At 47.2% G+C, this 15,478-nt stretch overlaps 3 protein-coding genes across 3 annotated transcripts; 1 reads left to right on the plus strand and 2 right to left on the minus strand.

The window, feature by feature from the left end:
• Positions 1-934: 934 nt before the first annotated feature.
• N7478_006255 (DUF3405 domain-containing protein) lies at positions 935-3,285 on the plus strand (the record flags this gene model as incomplete). The annotated part of the gene is made up of 4 exons (XM_056922469.1): positions 935-1,248; positions 1,323-2,174; positions 2,253-3,099; positions 3,184-3,285. The coding sequence occupies 4 exons, from the start codon at positions 935-937 to the stop codon at positions 3,283-3,285; spliced, it is 2,115 nt and encodes a 704-aa protein (XP_056780506.1).
• A 487-nt stretch (positions 3,286-3,772) lies between these two features.
• Positions 3,773-4,265, minus strand: N7478_006256 (uncharacterized protein; the record flags this gene model as incomplete). The annotated part of the gene is made up of 2 exons (XM_056922470.1): positions 3,773-3,996; positions 4,088-4,265. The coding sequence occupies 2 exons, from the start codon at positions 4,263-4,265 to the stop codon at positions 3,773-3,775; spliced, it is 402 nt and encodes a 133-aa protein (XP_056780507.1).
• A 1,454-nt stretch (positions 4,266-5,719) lies between these two features.
• N7478_006257 (membrane morphogenesis protein VPS13) lies at positions 5,720-15,338 on the minus strand (the record flags this gene model as incomplete). Its single annotated transcript, XM_056922471.1, has 3 exons — positions 5,720-5,760; positions 5,831-7,871; positions 7,938-15,338. The coding sequence occupies 3 exons, from the start codon at positions 15,336-15,338 to the stop codon at positions 5,720-5,722; spliced, it is 9,483 nt and encodes a 3,160-aa protein (XP_056780508.1).
• Positions 15,339-15,478: the final 140 nt, after the last annotated feature.

Below are 15,478 nucleotides of genomic sequence, written 5' to 3' on the forward strand. Positions count from 1 at the left end.
TATTTCCATCTGGACGAACCCATCCAAATCGGAGTTTCCGAGTTTCTTTTCCGTCTTCGTGTCCACGTCTGTGTTGTACATACCTGGATCGCCTTATTAAAATAAATTCAAATTATTCTCGAGATAAATTCTCTTTATGGTATATGATGTCTTTCGACAGGGCATAGCGGCACCTGGGCTAGTTATTGTAATTAGATAAAATGCTGGTTAAGGCTCAAATTGGCATCGAAATTTCCGAATTGGGACTAAATAAACATCCGTCTCTAACCCTGGACGTAGTCTTGGAAATATGGTTGCTATGCCGCGTCGTAAATAATAACTTTCGATGTATTGATTTACCTGTATAAACAATTTTAGTACATACCACATACGATATATTTTCAAATGCTGTTGATGCACAGTGCTGGTTATGTTCAAGGCAACACCCGTGAGCCTACAGGGAAAGGTTTCACGATCCAACCTTGGAAATCCCCGTACCACACAACAGACTTGACCAGTAGCTCTGAAGGCTTACGAATTCAATTAATTATAAATATCCAAGAGGAAAAACCTAAAACTGCCATAAACTTCCGGGAAACAGAGTGCAAATTTGTAACACGCAGACTGAGACCTTAAGCAGTGTACTTCCTGATCCAGCGTTGGCATGCAGTCAATTCCGCGTAGTGATGACATCTTAGCCGCAATCTTCGGACTATGTCCCTGCCTGTCACTTACTGGATGACAGAGTCACTCAGTCACATCCTGATAGATAGATATCTGAGTCTGGGGAGAACTGGCATACACTCTTTCCAGTGGTCCTCGGTCTCCTAGTCGGAGCTTGCACTTTCCTTCCTCTTTGCGTTTGACTCTCACTTACGGCATCTGCAACACAACCCTCAGACAACAAGATCAAGAACTTGTGCTGGCCTCCCTGCCGTCCTCTCTTTGATTCACCATGGCCAAGATCTTGACGATGCGCAGCAAGGGTCTAGTTACGTTTAGGACCCGGAAACCACTCACAACCCGGTGGATCTGGGTGCAGTGGGCCAGCTGGTTGCTGTTCATGGTAACTGTTATAGAGATCTACGCGCATCTGGCAGATCGTCCGGACATATCTCTTCTACAATGGTTTGCTCCTATAGACCATCCCTCTGTTCTTCGGCCGGGACAATATCAAGAGACTGTGGCAGCTCAATTTGTTTCTGACAACCCTGGTGAACTTCATGATGGAGAAGACCTGGATCAGATGACCAGGCTTCATGACGTGAGGTTAGTCATGGAATTTCTTTCTTAAATATCTATTCTCGATAGGAATTACTGACCTTTGCTGATTGTACGCACAGGAATGAACAGTTCTACTTGGGTGGAACCCTAACTCTCACTAGTTCACGCTCCACAGAGCCCGATGAAGCCCCACACCCCCTCCCATCAATTTACGACCCTTACCCAGCCTACAATAGCAGAAGCTGGGGCCGGAAATACCACGGTACTTTCCGACCATGTTTAGGTCCTCGTGGACGCGACCTTGATCGCACTCGTTCCGATGATATGATAATGGTATACAAGGGTAAACAAACTGGGTTTCCAGAAGCGGGCTTTGGCTCATATGAAGCAATGGGTCTAGACGGGAACGTCTGCACAGATCGATACTCTCGTTTCGGTGCGTATGGCTACGACGATGACAACGACGCCGAGATTCCAGGGTTCATTCGGCCGGAGCCTGTGAATTGGTTTGAAGTGGATTGGTACAAGCTACAAGCCTCATGTTATGAAAAGAATGCAGATCGGTATCAGCCTTCTACAGCACTTAACGAGTCACGAGAACGACCTCTTTCGTTTGAGTTGAGAGAGCCTCCTAGGAAGGGTTTTGAATCGGAGAACCAGTCAGACCGTTCGAAGAAGAAGCAGTATCACCCGCGCTCCGCTGTTCTCATCCGCTCGTGGAATAATATGATTTGGACGACGAATCACCGTCAATACCTTCGAGCATTGATCATGGAGCTTTCCCTACATTCTGGTGCAGAGTATGAAGTCTTTCTTTTGGTTCATGTTAGAGATAATGATCTTCCAATTTTCTCGGATCGAAAGACGATAGAGAGGCTCCGGAACTTAATTCCAGAAGAGTTTCGCAACATGGCATTGTTTTTTAACAATAAATTGCTGGAAGCGTGGTACCCCAAAATTGAAGAGCACAGGTAAGATATCATTGAACACAACCAAGATAAGGTCATGTGGAATCGATATTATTTTCATGAAAGCTAACTTTTTCTTAGCCCAATGCTACAACATCTCCAGCCACTACAGATATTTTCACAATTATACCCCAACTTCGAATACTACTGGCAACTAGAAATGGACGGCCGCCACACAGGCCATGTCTATCATTTTCTCGATAAATCTATCGAATTCGCAGCTCAACAACCACGCAAATACCTCTGGGAGCGAAACTCCTACTTCTACGCACCAGGCGCACATGGCCCATGGAAGAATTTCACAGGCATTATTGACGAAGCTCTCTCAGAAAAATCTGAATCCACAATCTGGGGCCCCATGTACGGTACTGGAATTCGACCTCTAGGCCCTGAACCACCTGTTAAACAGCCCAATGCCGACTCCTATTCCTGGGGTGTCGGCGAAGAAGCAGACTTTATAACCTACCTTCCTATATTTAATCCCAAGGGCACCCAATGGACCTTCCCTGATAAGATTTGGAACTTCAGGTATGGCCTAGACACACCACGCCGCGCAGCTGTCATTACGATGGGACGATACTCCCGACGACTCCTTGATTTGGTCCATCATGCACAAGCTACTCGTGGTCTAGGTCTTGCTTCAGAGATGACGGGTGCATCGTGGGCCCTATATCATGGTCTCAAGGCCGTCCAGGTTCCACATCCAATATACGCAGATGGCTTGTGGACTCCACGGGAGCTTGCACAGACCTATAATGCGGGACCGCCGGAGGATAACAATGCGGGACCTAATAGTATCTGGAATTGGGATCATCTACATGATCACATTATGTATCGACTCTCATATATGTTCACGACTCATACCGCGGAGGACTTGTACCGGCGATGGCTTGGTTACAGAACAGCAGAGAACGAAGGGGGGAAGAAAGTATGTTCATTCTACTTTTCCATCTTCATCCATTCATCATCTTGCATATCTGAGGCATGTACTAATATTTTTTTTCTATTTTAGTCAACCGAGGTTCGCTATGGTCGACATTGCTTTCCGTCGATGTTCCTACACACCGTTAAAAACAGCGAAAGAGGCTTTGGACCAGACCGGGCTGTACCATGACCTCATTTGGCTGGCGCTCGCACATCGATATTATCTCTTGTCAAGATTATTTTTAAACGGGTAATGACATATGGGTATGTATACTTAAGTCACTTTGAAGTGGGTATCCCCAGGCGCTTTTTATTGAGACTTTGCCAAGATGAGCCCCATAGGCTCCGGCTCTATTTTCATACAATAATAAATGGAATAAACCAGACCACCTATATGCTCCCAAGGTCTATAATTCAAGTTTTCAGGCTCGTTCCATGTGCTACAGTGGAATATTCTATATTAATACATACTTGATCCAGGCATTCTAACAGATAATTGTAATCTCTTGATAGGTAAATAAATAAAGACAAAATGTCACCACAGTGACTATTAAGAAGAATAGGAATACTACTCGGCAATCACCCGAGTATAAAATGAAGCATCAAACAATGCCTTGCGCCATCGACTCGGAGGTAAGGCGTCCGCATAGGTGATCTTCATCATGCCATGTAACTCCTTAAAGACCAGGAGCAAAACCATCCTTGACAAATGGCAACTCCTGAACAGTTCCCACAATGTTAGGATCAAGGGCAGTCCAGAATATCTTCAGCGGCTCCGGGCCTATCACAATGCTGGTATATCCCGGACCACCCTCATGGTAATCGGCGAAGTTATAAAACACATTGATATACTTCGAGTCTCCAGGAGGCCAAGTGTACTTCGGCATACTGTAATCGTCGGCTAAGGGTCACAGTAGATATCAGCAATTTAGCCCGTATGGATTCAAAGAACCTCAGCTAGCAAATGTTAGGTAGGTAGTCAGTCAACGTACTAGAGCAGGAGTTTGTATCCCAGTGCCACTTTCCGATGGGCAGTGTAGTTCCGGACCACCCTCCAAAGTCCTCGAAGGTAAGGACGCAGTGCTCTTGATCGAGGGTGTGGATGAGGCCTGTAGAGGCGTAGGAGGAGCTAGCGAAGAGAGTGCCAGCGAGAGCGGTGATGAAGCGCATGATTGTAGGTAAAGAGTGGATGGGATTGAATTGCAAAAGAGTGAAATAATTCCTTGGTAGTTGAGCGAGAACGACTCGGAGGACTTGAAAGAGCGTGGATTCAAAGAACCGCGGACTATGTATAGCTTTTATATCATATTCAATGATGTATATGGCTGAGCCTATGTGGTTCATAGCCTTTTGCCCCTTTTTTCTTTCATTTGTTCTGTTCTCAAACGCAATTTCAACCCTTGAAGCTTTGTATATCGGTGATTGGTAGGATTTGTAAGATCCCTGTAGCGGACTTACTAGTTGGGGGCGTAATAGTGACTTGTTGTTTAATGTGCAGGGTTGAGTGCGGATCCCAATTACCCCAGGATCTAGGCCACGATAAACGTGTGGTCATTGCGTAGTTCCACTAACGGAGCCTTATACAGTATCCTTCTAACATATGGATGCTATTTTACATGGCGACTTCGCGGAAACAAGGAATTGTATCGGCTTGGATGAAAACTCTAGAAAATCAAAGCGAGGTTAGAGACATAGAGCAAGGCCTATAACCTTGGAACCAACAGTGTGCACGAAAGTTTACAAATCGAGGGTATTTGAGAGCATCGGGCACTAAGCGCCGAGTAAAGTAAGTACAATGAAGATCTGTCCATCAAATTTTGGGAACGTGCAGTAGCCTCCTCCAGCCCTGCATGAGGCTTATACATGATTGGTTCAAATTCGTATCGTGGAGGTGACATATCCGGCATTGATCCAGGCGCCCAGGGGCTCTGGGTCAAAGCAGCCATCACATCGGCATTTGTTCCTGATGATCCGTTAGCCCAGGAGTAAGCGCAGACATATGGTTCGCATACGGCACGCTTGCTGTTCTTTCCTGTTGACCGTTTGCAAGAATCTCAATTCACAGGGAGTAACTTCGGAGTACATCCTTCGTGTTCTATTTCCTCCCCGTCGTGACAAGGATGCTGGGAAGTTTACTCCCCGGAACGGCTCAGTGACAGGGAATATTTCAAGGAATACGAGGAGTTCTAGGGGTCTGAGATCACGACTACCTATAGCAGCGAATCTAATGGCGAGACGCCTGGCTGCTCCATATGGAACGCCAGTTATACTTGTGCATATTATCCTACTAAGACACGAATTTTCAAAGTGTCAACATGAGACCAATCCTCACATAGCTCTAGGATAGAAATGGTTAAAATATCATAATGTATGTATATTACTAGTAAACGAGAGAAAAAACAAAACAAAAAAAAACAAAAAAACAAAAAAAAAGTATGTACTGAGTCCAAAAGAAACAATGACTCTGAGTCATTTTCCTTGGGATGAAAAAATAAAATGATAAAAATCCCGAGACATTATAATGGGCCGGAATAGTATGAAGAGTCCACTATCCCTTTTTTGAGCTTCCTTCCCATGAATGCAGACCATCTTCATGACATCATTACAAAGGCAGAGACACCCGTCTATCCTCGAACATTATACTTCTCGTTAAAGGCATTAACCGCTGAGAAAGAATTAGTTAGTTTCAAATTAATCAATCAATCATAGGGGTTCATAGAATGTCTTGAACTTACCAACAGCAATTTGTCTGTACAGCCAATTCCGAGAACTCTCATCTTGAACAGGTATGAAAGGTCCATTTGCACCACCCTTGAGAGTGATACTCATGCCAGTTCGCTCCTTGGAGATCGTTTGAATATCGGTGAGACGAATATCCCATTCGGTATAGAGCTTCTTGGTGCGCACGAGCATAATGCGCGCATAAGTCAACATGACCAGCATGTCTCGGCCTGGAAGTTCCAGGTGTGCAATGTAGTCCTCACTGAAAAACTTGCCATCATCGGTAGTCTTCAGCCAGAACTGGCCGAGGGCTTCACGCTGAGAGTAAGGACGAACAATGCCGTCTGTACCGATGAAACGTGTGAGTCTGACACGATCAAGACCTTCTGCATCGAAGACTGTGGTGGTGTTTCGAACACCCTCTGCAAGGTTGGAGGCAAGGTCAAAGGCTCCGATAGCAGGTTTTGTGGCAAGACCCAATACACCTTTACCTACACCCTTGAAAAATCCTGCCATTCCTTCTTTCTCGGCACCTTGGAGTGGGTGGCGGGCCAAACCGCCAATACCACTGGCCAAGCTATTTGCGAACGCGTTTCCACCAGCTGTTATTCCGTAGAGAGCATGCTTTGGGCGGTTTCGAGACTTAGACATACGGCGCTGGTCTTGGAATTCCTTATCGAGGGTAGCAGCAGCAAGACCCTTTGACATACTTCCAGTGAGCTTAGCCATACTGTCCGAGAAACCGAAGACGGATTTCTTGACAAAGCTAGTGGCACCCTTAGCGATGCCAACGCCCAGCTCTTGAGGTCGATCAGTCATGACCAATCCCTGGTAGGGTTCGTAGAATATATCTGCAACGCCTGAGCTGACGGTGTTGAACAAGCCAACAGGGTTACCCAAGAAATCGGCAGATCCCAGAATAATGTGCACTTGGCGCACAAATTCTTGTGTATAATGAGCACGCACATTGCTGGCGAGTCTTCCGAACGAAACACGAGCGTTCTCCAACATCAAAGCATTCAGACGGATGGGTGCATCGTTGACATTACCCATTGACATGGTCATAACGTTAACGACGAACATAAGAGGGTTGGATGGCTGCATGGCACCATCCTCGGCATTGACTCGCTCTGTCCGCATGAAAGAGATATCCAATTGCATAGGTTGCAAGTGAAGAAGTTCAAAGTACACATCCTGACCTGCCTCGCTTTGTTGGGGCTCTGGGATATTTAGATTCTCATCACATAGCTTGCCCTCTTGCTCTTCGGTCCAGGATGCACCAGGAATCTTGGCGAAATCAAGCATAGCAAAAACAAAGTCCTCGTCCAATTCGAGTGTCATTTGCTGTAGAAGCAGTGTAGCATACTTGATGTAAATCACACCATAGGAATCATCCTTCACTCTGGTGACCATAGCGTGGAAGATTGGATGTGCCTCCATTTCCTTGCCAGTCTTGGGGACCACACTGGGATAAAGAAGAATTGGGAAAATACCACCATACAATTGGTTGTCAATTTGAATCCATTTGATGGTAGTGTTCAGAGTCTGGTAGATTCTGGACTCTCGGTACTTTATCTCAATCTCACGGAAAGTGAGATAAAGGAGTTCCTTCAGGTTCTGGTTGATGAGAGAGATACCAATACCGGCCAATCGAAGTTGAGCTTTGAAGTTGACATCGGAGTCCATCTCCTTGACTTCAAATCCAGTACTCACACTAGTCTGCGAAGACTGGTTCTTCTGTTGCTTGTAGATACTCTTAGAAGGCTTGAAGTTGGTCAGAACAAGTGTCTGGGTAGGACCATCAGCCACAATGTTGATATCGACGATTCTCTGGTATTCACCAGGTCTCGATGGTGGAATGCGCATTGGGATCAAGTTGCCAATCTCAGCCAGTTTAATATGCCTCTCCTTGCCTTGGCATGTCAAAACAAGGGATTTGTTCTTTGTTGCTGGGTAATCCCAAGCATAAGGCATGATACTGCGAGCCGGTAGACGGTATCGTATAGGGCGCCAGCCACTTGAATGATCTTCTTCATCATCATCCACATTAGGGTTCTATAAGTCTGTCAGTATCAAGAAAAACCAAAAAGGAAAACGACTCTGTAGCAAAGGATAACTTACAGCCTGGTAGAAGATAAATTCCATGTCACTTTCATTACGCATCGAGAATGGCCAGTTGCGCGTCTCAAAACTAAGATGCAGGAACAGGGTTGCCCCTTCCAAGACGACATCAACCTTGATCAACTTTTGACGCTGGTTTGCTGACTTGGCCAACTTGACGTGAACAGTTCCAACGTCGGCGATGTTGAAGGGCGAAGACCACTGGTTGTTCATTCCAGGGAAACACATACAGAGCTGCTTCTCATGGACTTGTTTAAGGAAATGAAGTGGAACCAGCTCTCCACTCTTAACCTCGAGGACGTTTGATGATCCAGGCTCGCGGACCAAAAGATCTTCGTTGAGCTTGCTCTTCAAGATAAACCTGGGCGCGATCGTGACAACTTTAGTCATCTTGTATTTTCCTTCGCCTTCGACAACAGAGACACCAGAGTGGAATTCAGATCGGCCTGCTCGATCGGGGAAAATAACCTCGAAGGTACTACCAAGAGCCTCGAAACTTTGCGGCTTGCTCCAGGAAGATTCGCCGACCTTGAGGATAGATCGATTCTTTTGATCATCGTTTCCATAGGAGTACATGTACGGCAGGGCTCGGCCGCCATCCCTCGGGTCAACTCTGAGGCCTTGGCCAGCAGCATTGCGGGCAGACTGGAGGAAAGCTTTGCTTTGTATATCCATAGGAAGACCAGTCTGGTTCAAAAGAAGGTAAGGACTATAGACTGAGACCTTGAAAGCACCACCACTATCGGGAATATTGAAGTAGTGAAGTTTCAATTTCAGCTGGAGGCCCCTTTCGTCTTTCAGAGACAATGTATGCTCTCGGCGGTAATCTTGGGAATTTCCATTGACAATTGCGAACTCGCTTTGTTTGAAAACGGTATCTTCAAGATCAATGCTAAGCAGAAGGAGATGGGATAGCTCAACAACATGAACGGGGCTAACGCCACCCTTTCTCAAAAAGTTCGTCCAGTCCTTCTTCGTGTTCTTGTCGTAGATGCGATACTTGAAGTCATAAGGCAGCAAGTTCTGGATTTCCACGGGCGCAAATATGCGAATCCTCATGTAAGGATAAGCGTTCGTCGTCGAGTCCTTGCCGTCAAAAGTTGCATTGACTTGAAAGTAGAAGGGAGGCGATGATTGACCACTGTCGCTAACACACTTCACAGTTCGTGTTGGGCGACGAATGAGTTCCTTCCAGAATAGTTTTTCATTGGACCAATCGTATCCAAAGCCTTGATCAGGACGAATCACAACCGAATGGAGGAATGCTGAGCCAACTGGTGCTGGTCGAGCATCACCTGGCAGAATCTTCTCGATCTTCAGAAGGTGGCCTTCATCAGGGCTATACACTCCAAGTTCCACGGGGATCTGGGTGTTGTTCTCAACAAGCAGCGGCGAGCGGAAAGTAATGTACTTGACATTGTCGGCTCCGAGTTTTACTTCCACGAGAAGTCGATGCAGAATATTATCGCGCTTGGGCTTCAAATTGTACAGGACTTCGCCCTCTCGTACGACAGGAATGCGGTTGATGCTATCGAATCCACTTCCTTCAAGTTTGATTCCGACTATACCGCCTTGACCTTCAGGGGAAAGAGTCTCTCGGATAGCTGTGGACTCCTCGAATCGCCAAGGATATTCCTCTCCGTCTGTCAACTTCGCAGCGGGGCCGTCCTCGCCTGAGCTGATATCAGCCCAGACACGAAGATCAAAACCAGTGTAGTTGCGGATTCTGTAAGGTGCATCTGCGCCACGAGGCTTGGAAAGCACATCCTCGTCCGTATTAAGGAATTGGAAGGACTTCGAGGCAAGGGCAATGGTGGCCGATGTCATTGTGAGCTCCATATTCTTGTGGGAATAAGCATCAATCGAGAAGACATCCGGGTTGGTTTCTTTCGCCACGTGGAATCCGAGTTGCCAAGGTTCAATCAACGGCTCCCATGCTGACTTGGAGAAATTGAAGACATTGATGAAGGTTTCAAAGTTCGTATCGACACTCAAATTCGATGACCAGTCACGAATATCGACGTTGAACTTTTTGACACTCCAATCAAGCAATGGCAAGTCATGCAGGTCACCAATGAGGATAACACGGAGACCATCGACGTTGGCAGCCAATTCCTCACGCTTGAGAACAGCCGAGCTCCGGGGCAATTCAGGTTTGTCTGCTGTGTCAGTAGTCTGGCTGACACGGCGGCGAGGTCTGTGGGCCAGTGTTGAGGATGTCTTGCTACCAGATCGGCCTCTTGCGGATTTGGCATCGGCAATTTTCTTAGCTTCGCCACCTTCAATTTGCTGCGCATTCTGGGCTCGTAGTTCAGAAGCCTTGTTGACAATTTGGATTGCCATCAAGATATCACGCAACGACAATCTCAGAACGAGGGGTTCACAGTGCACGTTAATAGACGTGAGTGCAGATCCCTTTTCTTGTGCCCGGCTATCAATCGACATTTCAACTGTGAAATCGTCAAGAATGCGAAGACGGCTTGTTTCGAACTTGTCCATGCGGCAGAGAAACATGCCAAGCTTTTGAACCTGTAGAGTCGAAACATTTTGCTGGGAGACCAGTATCTCCTTAGTACCCAGAACAATGGCTTCAGAATGGGGAATGGCAGGATTGGCAACCATAATGACCTGGGCATCGACCAAGTTGACACGGAATGAGACAGTCGTTGAAGTGGCCGCAGCGTCTCCAGCGGTCTCGTTTGTGGCTTTGTCTGACTTGGCAGAATCGGATCCAACCTCTGAGTCTTCGTCTAATTCTGGCTCCTCTTCCACAATCTCTGCAGGGCTATCCGAAGCAAAGGCGGAGTTGCTGAAAGATTGCAAGGCAGACAAGTAGTCCAAAGCGAACATGATCCGGGGGCTATCGATGGTCAAAATAGCCATCATATGCTTTGCCGGCCCAGGTGACTTTGTTACGCTAGCCATGAACTGTTGCTGTACATCGTTGTTGATCAAAGACATGATGTTTCGGAATTTATTGGAGTCCTGGCGGCGACTGTCGCGAATAGAGAACGAGTGGATGAGAAGCTCAGACTCCAGCGAGCCATCTGTCAACATGCGAAGTTTGACTCTAGTGTCATTCAGAGAGAACTTTGACAAGCTCGAATCTTCCAAGCGACCAACGGGTTGATTGTCATTTGCTAAGATAAGCTCCAATCCAACACTGTCGACCTTAAAGATCATGTCCAGTCGAACCCATGTTTCTTTGCTACCGCTATTATCAGCCGCTACTGCGTTCTGCTCCTGGGCTTGAACGGCCTTGGAAGTAGTGGTGGGCTCCGTCACTGAGGAAGGCAGAGATTCCAAAGCCTCCAGTTCCTGTTGCTCGGAGTCTGTTGCAAAGGCACCTGGGATGGACTTTGATAATGCGAGCAAGAACTTCAACTGGCTCTGGGAGATACGAAGGTTGATGGGAGACAAAGAACCTTCAATTTCCATATCTGGGCGAGCATTGTTGGTCTGGTGCTCCAGATAGCAGATGCTGAAGTCGAGATTAACCTTCTGAATCATCTCAAGCTCCTCTTCCGTGCCATCTTCGAAATGGAACTTGGATGTCAAACGAATATTTCGGACACCAGTAGATATCACATTCACGGCTGGGCCATCCTTGCCCTCCTCCATGGGCACGAATTCGTTCTTGGCATAAATTTCACCAAGATGTGCTGTGATTATATCTCTAGGACGGTCATCCGCCATGACTCGGGGAAACACCAAAATGGGTGTTTTGACCACAATGTCAAGCCGCATTCGGGATGCGTTCTCTTGAAGTTGATTGGCTTGGTTCGCAGCAGCTTGACGGGCTGCATTGAAGATTGCTTGCATCTTGCCAAATTTAACCAAGAAATTGATGATTTTCCGATATGGCTCCTCCAGGAAGTTGATCTTAATAGAGCCAGAGCGCAGGTAGACCTCCGAATCGTACCCAGGGTAGGTCTCGCTTTCAGGGTCAAAGGTCTCGTATTTGAAATCCGCAAAATTGTCACCCTCGATTGTAAGGAGGCGTCGGACATCGGAGGTTTCAGATGCACCAAGGTTCACATCGTCGACCAGGGTCAAGCTGCCAATGCGAGACTGAATGATCATGGACCGGCCAACAAGGAAGATTCCAACATCGGCAGTTTTAAGACTAAGAGTTGCTAATCGAACGCCATCGTTGTTGAGGATCAGAGCAATACTCTTGAGGTTGGATTTAATGCGAATCTTGCCAGCTGCTTGGGGTGGTTGATCAGTATCATTTGTTGCTTGTAAGGCCTTGTCATCCGCTTGGGAGTCTGGGTTGGCCGGCTGCTCCGGGTTGGTAAAGGTAAGAAGAATGAAATCCAAAAGTGTCAATAGTGTCTTCCTCGTCACAACGAGATTAATGGTTGACACCGAGATGTCCAAGTTCATTGCCACTCCTTCGTAAGTAGATTCGAATTCTGGCGACTCGGGCTTCACACGAACCATCTTCAAGTGGAAGAGATCCTTTTCTTCGTCTGCATCGAAGCCCTTTGATGAAATTATCCTCTTAAATTCGGGGAGTGGGCTTTCTTCAATGTAATCGTCCACACTCAGAGATTTAAGTACAACCTCGGCGACCATGTCATAAGGACGCATGTAGAAGTCAAGCTCAAAGCCCTCGGCAACCAGCTCAACCAGCAATTGATCTTTGAGGGGGTCTTGTGAATCAGATCGGAAAAGGGAGCCACGCAATCGACCAACGTTGAATTTAAATTCAAAGTCTCGGCGATGAATATTGTTCGTTGACTCCAGGCTTTTCTTCATATTGTCATTCTCTGAGTCTCTCTCAAATTCGTCGTCCACAACAGGGAGGTCCCTCAAGGCTGGAGGCTGGAAAGAAGCGGATCTAGCCCGATTGACTGTGGCCTTCTCTTCGATAGCTTTGGCCTCTTTCGGGTCCGAAGGAGTTGGAGCACTGTCAAACTGCGGGATCGCAATATCGATTAATTTCATCAATCCCTTATATTTGGTATCCGACATAGATGCATGCAGCTCTGGTAAGTTTCCTGATATGCGAGTGCGAGTGAGTTGCGTCACCTTCGGCACAATACACATTTCCAGAACAAAATCAACATTGATACGGTCGACGATATGGAAGTTCTTGGACTCAACATCAGACGCAAGCTGAGCCTTGGTCGCTTCCACGCCAGGACCAATCAGAAGTTGAGTCGAGTCCAACTTGATGAGGAAGCGATCGTAAAGCAGGTGCTCCAGCTGTTTATAGTCTTCCTCTTCGTATTGCCGCTTCTGCTTGGACTGGAGGTCTCGCATAGCTTGTCGATCTACCAGTTCACTGTTGACACTAGCATGACCGGCATCAAGAATCAGACAAAGAGAGCTCTCATGCGTGATACTCTCTGGCACAATGATCAAGGGCGCATGAACATCAAATTGTGCATCAACCTTCTTGTGCTCTTGTAAAGCAAACTCCAGACCCGCTCGAGTTTGCTGTCGCAGACCTTCAACGGTAGCTCCGGCTGTATCCAAAAGTGCACCGATCGACTCCATGTGTCGCTCCGGTGGTTCGAAAAATTTGACGATCCCAACTAGGAATCTAGGATTGTATATGACTTCAATACTCTTCAGCTTGACCTTAACCGCCGAGTCCGCATCGCTCTCCAGAGGATTCTTTTCTAGTTGTAAGTGGAACAAGCTGTCTTCATCCACGATATCATCTGCACTAGTGACTGAACCGAGCTCTTCGTCATCTATGATTCTCTTCTCCTTTGTAGGTTCCGGTAGAGAATCTTTGACCTTAACGATTTGAGGATAGAGGGTGCCCGGGGTAGTACCGTCGTACATCTTCAGGCCACCAAGATCAAGATCCAGAAGATAGGAATCAGGACGTTGGAGAGCCTTGGCACGGAAGTTGTCGAACACTAGTTTCATAACCTCGTTTGCTGCGCCATGGGGGTCTCTTAAAAGTGTAAAGCTACCAGCCCGCAGACTCCAGTTGACTTGAAGCTTAACCCATTCACGAGGAACATCGACACTCTCTGAGAGAGCCTTCTTCTCGTCCCAGTCAATGGCACTATACAACTCCTGACGTTGCTCTTCGGTCATCGTCGGTTCCTCCGACTCCTCTTTCTTGGCGCCCCAGATCCATTCACCCCATGTCTGTTGCTGGGCAGGCTTCTTGGTACCAACGTTTTCTTTGCGAAGCTGGTTTCGGGCAAGCGATCGCCAGAATCGAATATCCTCGTAGCTAAGCTTTCTCTCTAGCTTGTCTAACTCTTCAGTCTCTTCCGGCGTAAATGCTTCCTCTCTCTTTTGTTTCTTAAACAATCTGATGTATGCAATGCGGTTATCTCTGCGCTCCTTGATGAAGCCCCAGGTCCATCGTCGGTTGCGATCATGAATCTTGCTCAGAATTGCATCTCCGGCGAATTTCATCCAAGCTCTAGGATCCTCTTTAACCGAGATCTTGGGCTGGAATCTCTTATATTCTTGATGACGGATGAAATAATGGAAAAGATCCACCAGCATGAGAGCATCACGGTACTGGTTATCGTCCAACACGAAACCGAGCTCGTCGAAGAGTAGTCGCGCTTTCATAGCTGGGCGATCATATTTGCCTGATTTATCCATTTCAAGGCCTGCACGTCCACTGACGGGGCGAAGCATGAATTGATTACCATCACCGTTGTCAATGGTATCGCGCAACTTGGCCATCAAGTCATCATGCTCGATACCCTGTGCCTCGGCACCGATATCAGAGCCACGGCCAGTTCCCAAGAGAGTCGCATCGGTATTCCAGTAAACTGACAATGCGCCGAGAACCGCCAACTTGTGTGTAGTGTCAGATGTAGATTGGATGAAAGTTGGGTTCCATTCGGAGTCGGTGCTGACGGCACTAAGCTCCTTCAGTGTTATTCCCACGGCGAATGGATGACCAGGCGAGGAAATGGAATCTTCGTAACGGATGTGCACATTCTTAATCGATATCTGCAGGTTATCAACCACGGCTGTAACCATGCTTTGTGTGAAACTCTGATTGCGGCGCTGTTCTTCTTGACTCATGCCCTCCGCATTGCGCTCGCGAAGAATCTCAGCACCTTCAATTCTTTCCATCTTCAATGTATGCGCCCGCTTGTCTTCTTCTTCGGCGTCGTAGTCCGCATCTTCCTTGGGCGCCGCCAGCAGGAAGACATCTTCAATATCGACCTTGACTGGCTTTCCTCTTAAGTTCGACCATGGGATGGATAATGTGAGTTCACCCAAATGACCTTCGACGACGTTCAAGGGGAGGCGAAGCTGATCGAGGGCTTCCCGACGTAGTTCGAGATTGCGTAGTTTCACATCACCAGACCAAATACCGATATTAAGCTGTTTCGCATCGAAGTTCTTGACGTACATGCCCAAGAACCGGTTGAGTAGGTTCGCAACAAGACCCTCCAACATGTTTGCGACTTTTGGCCGTTACCCGAGCCGGGGTGTTGTATTCTATGGCCGATGAGGATATCGCTATCAATAGGTGGAGGTTGTGTCGTGTGCCCAGTGGTAATTCTACCTAGCTCTGAGAGAAGACGTCAGAGGTGATT

The sequence above is a fragment of the Penicillium angulare genome (assembly GCF_028827245.1).
Source record: "Penicillium angulare strain IBT 27051 chromosome Unknown utg000004l_segment0_segment0, whole genome shotgun sequence".
NCBI lineage: Eukaryota > Fungi > Ascomycota > Eurotiomycetes > Eurotiales > Aspergillaceae > Penicillium > Penicillium angulare.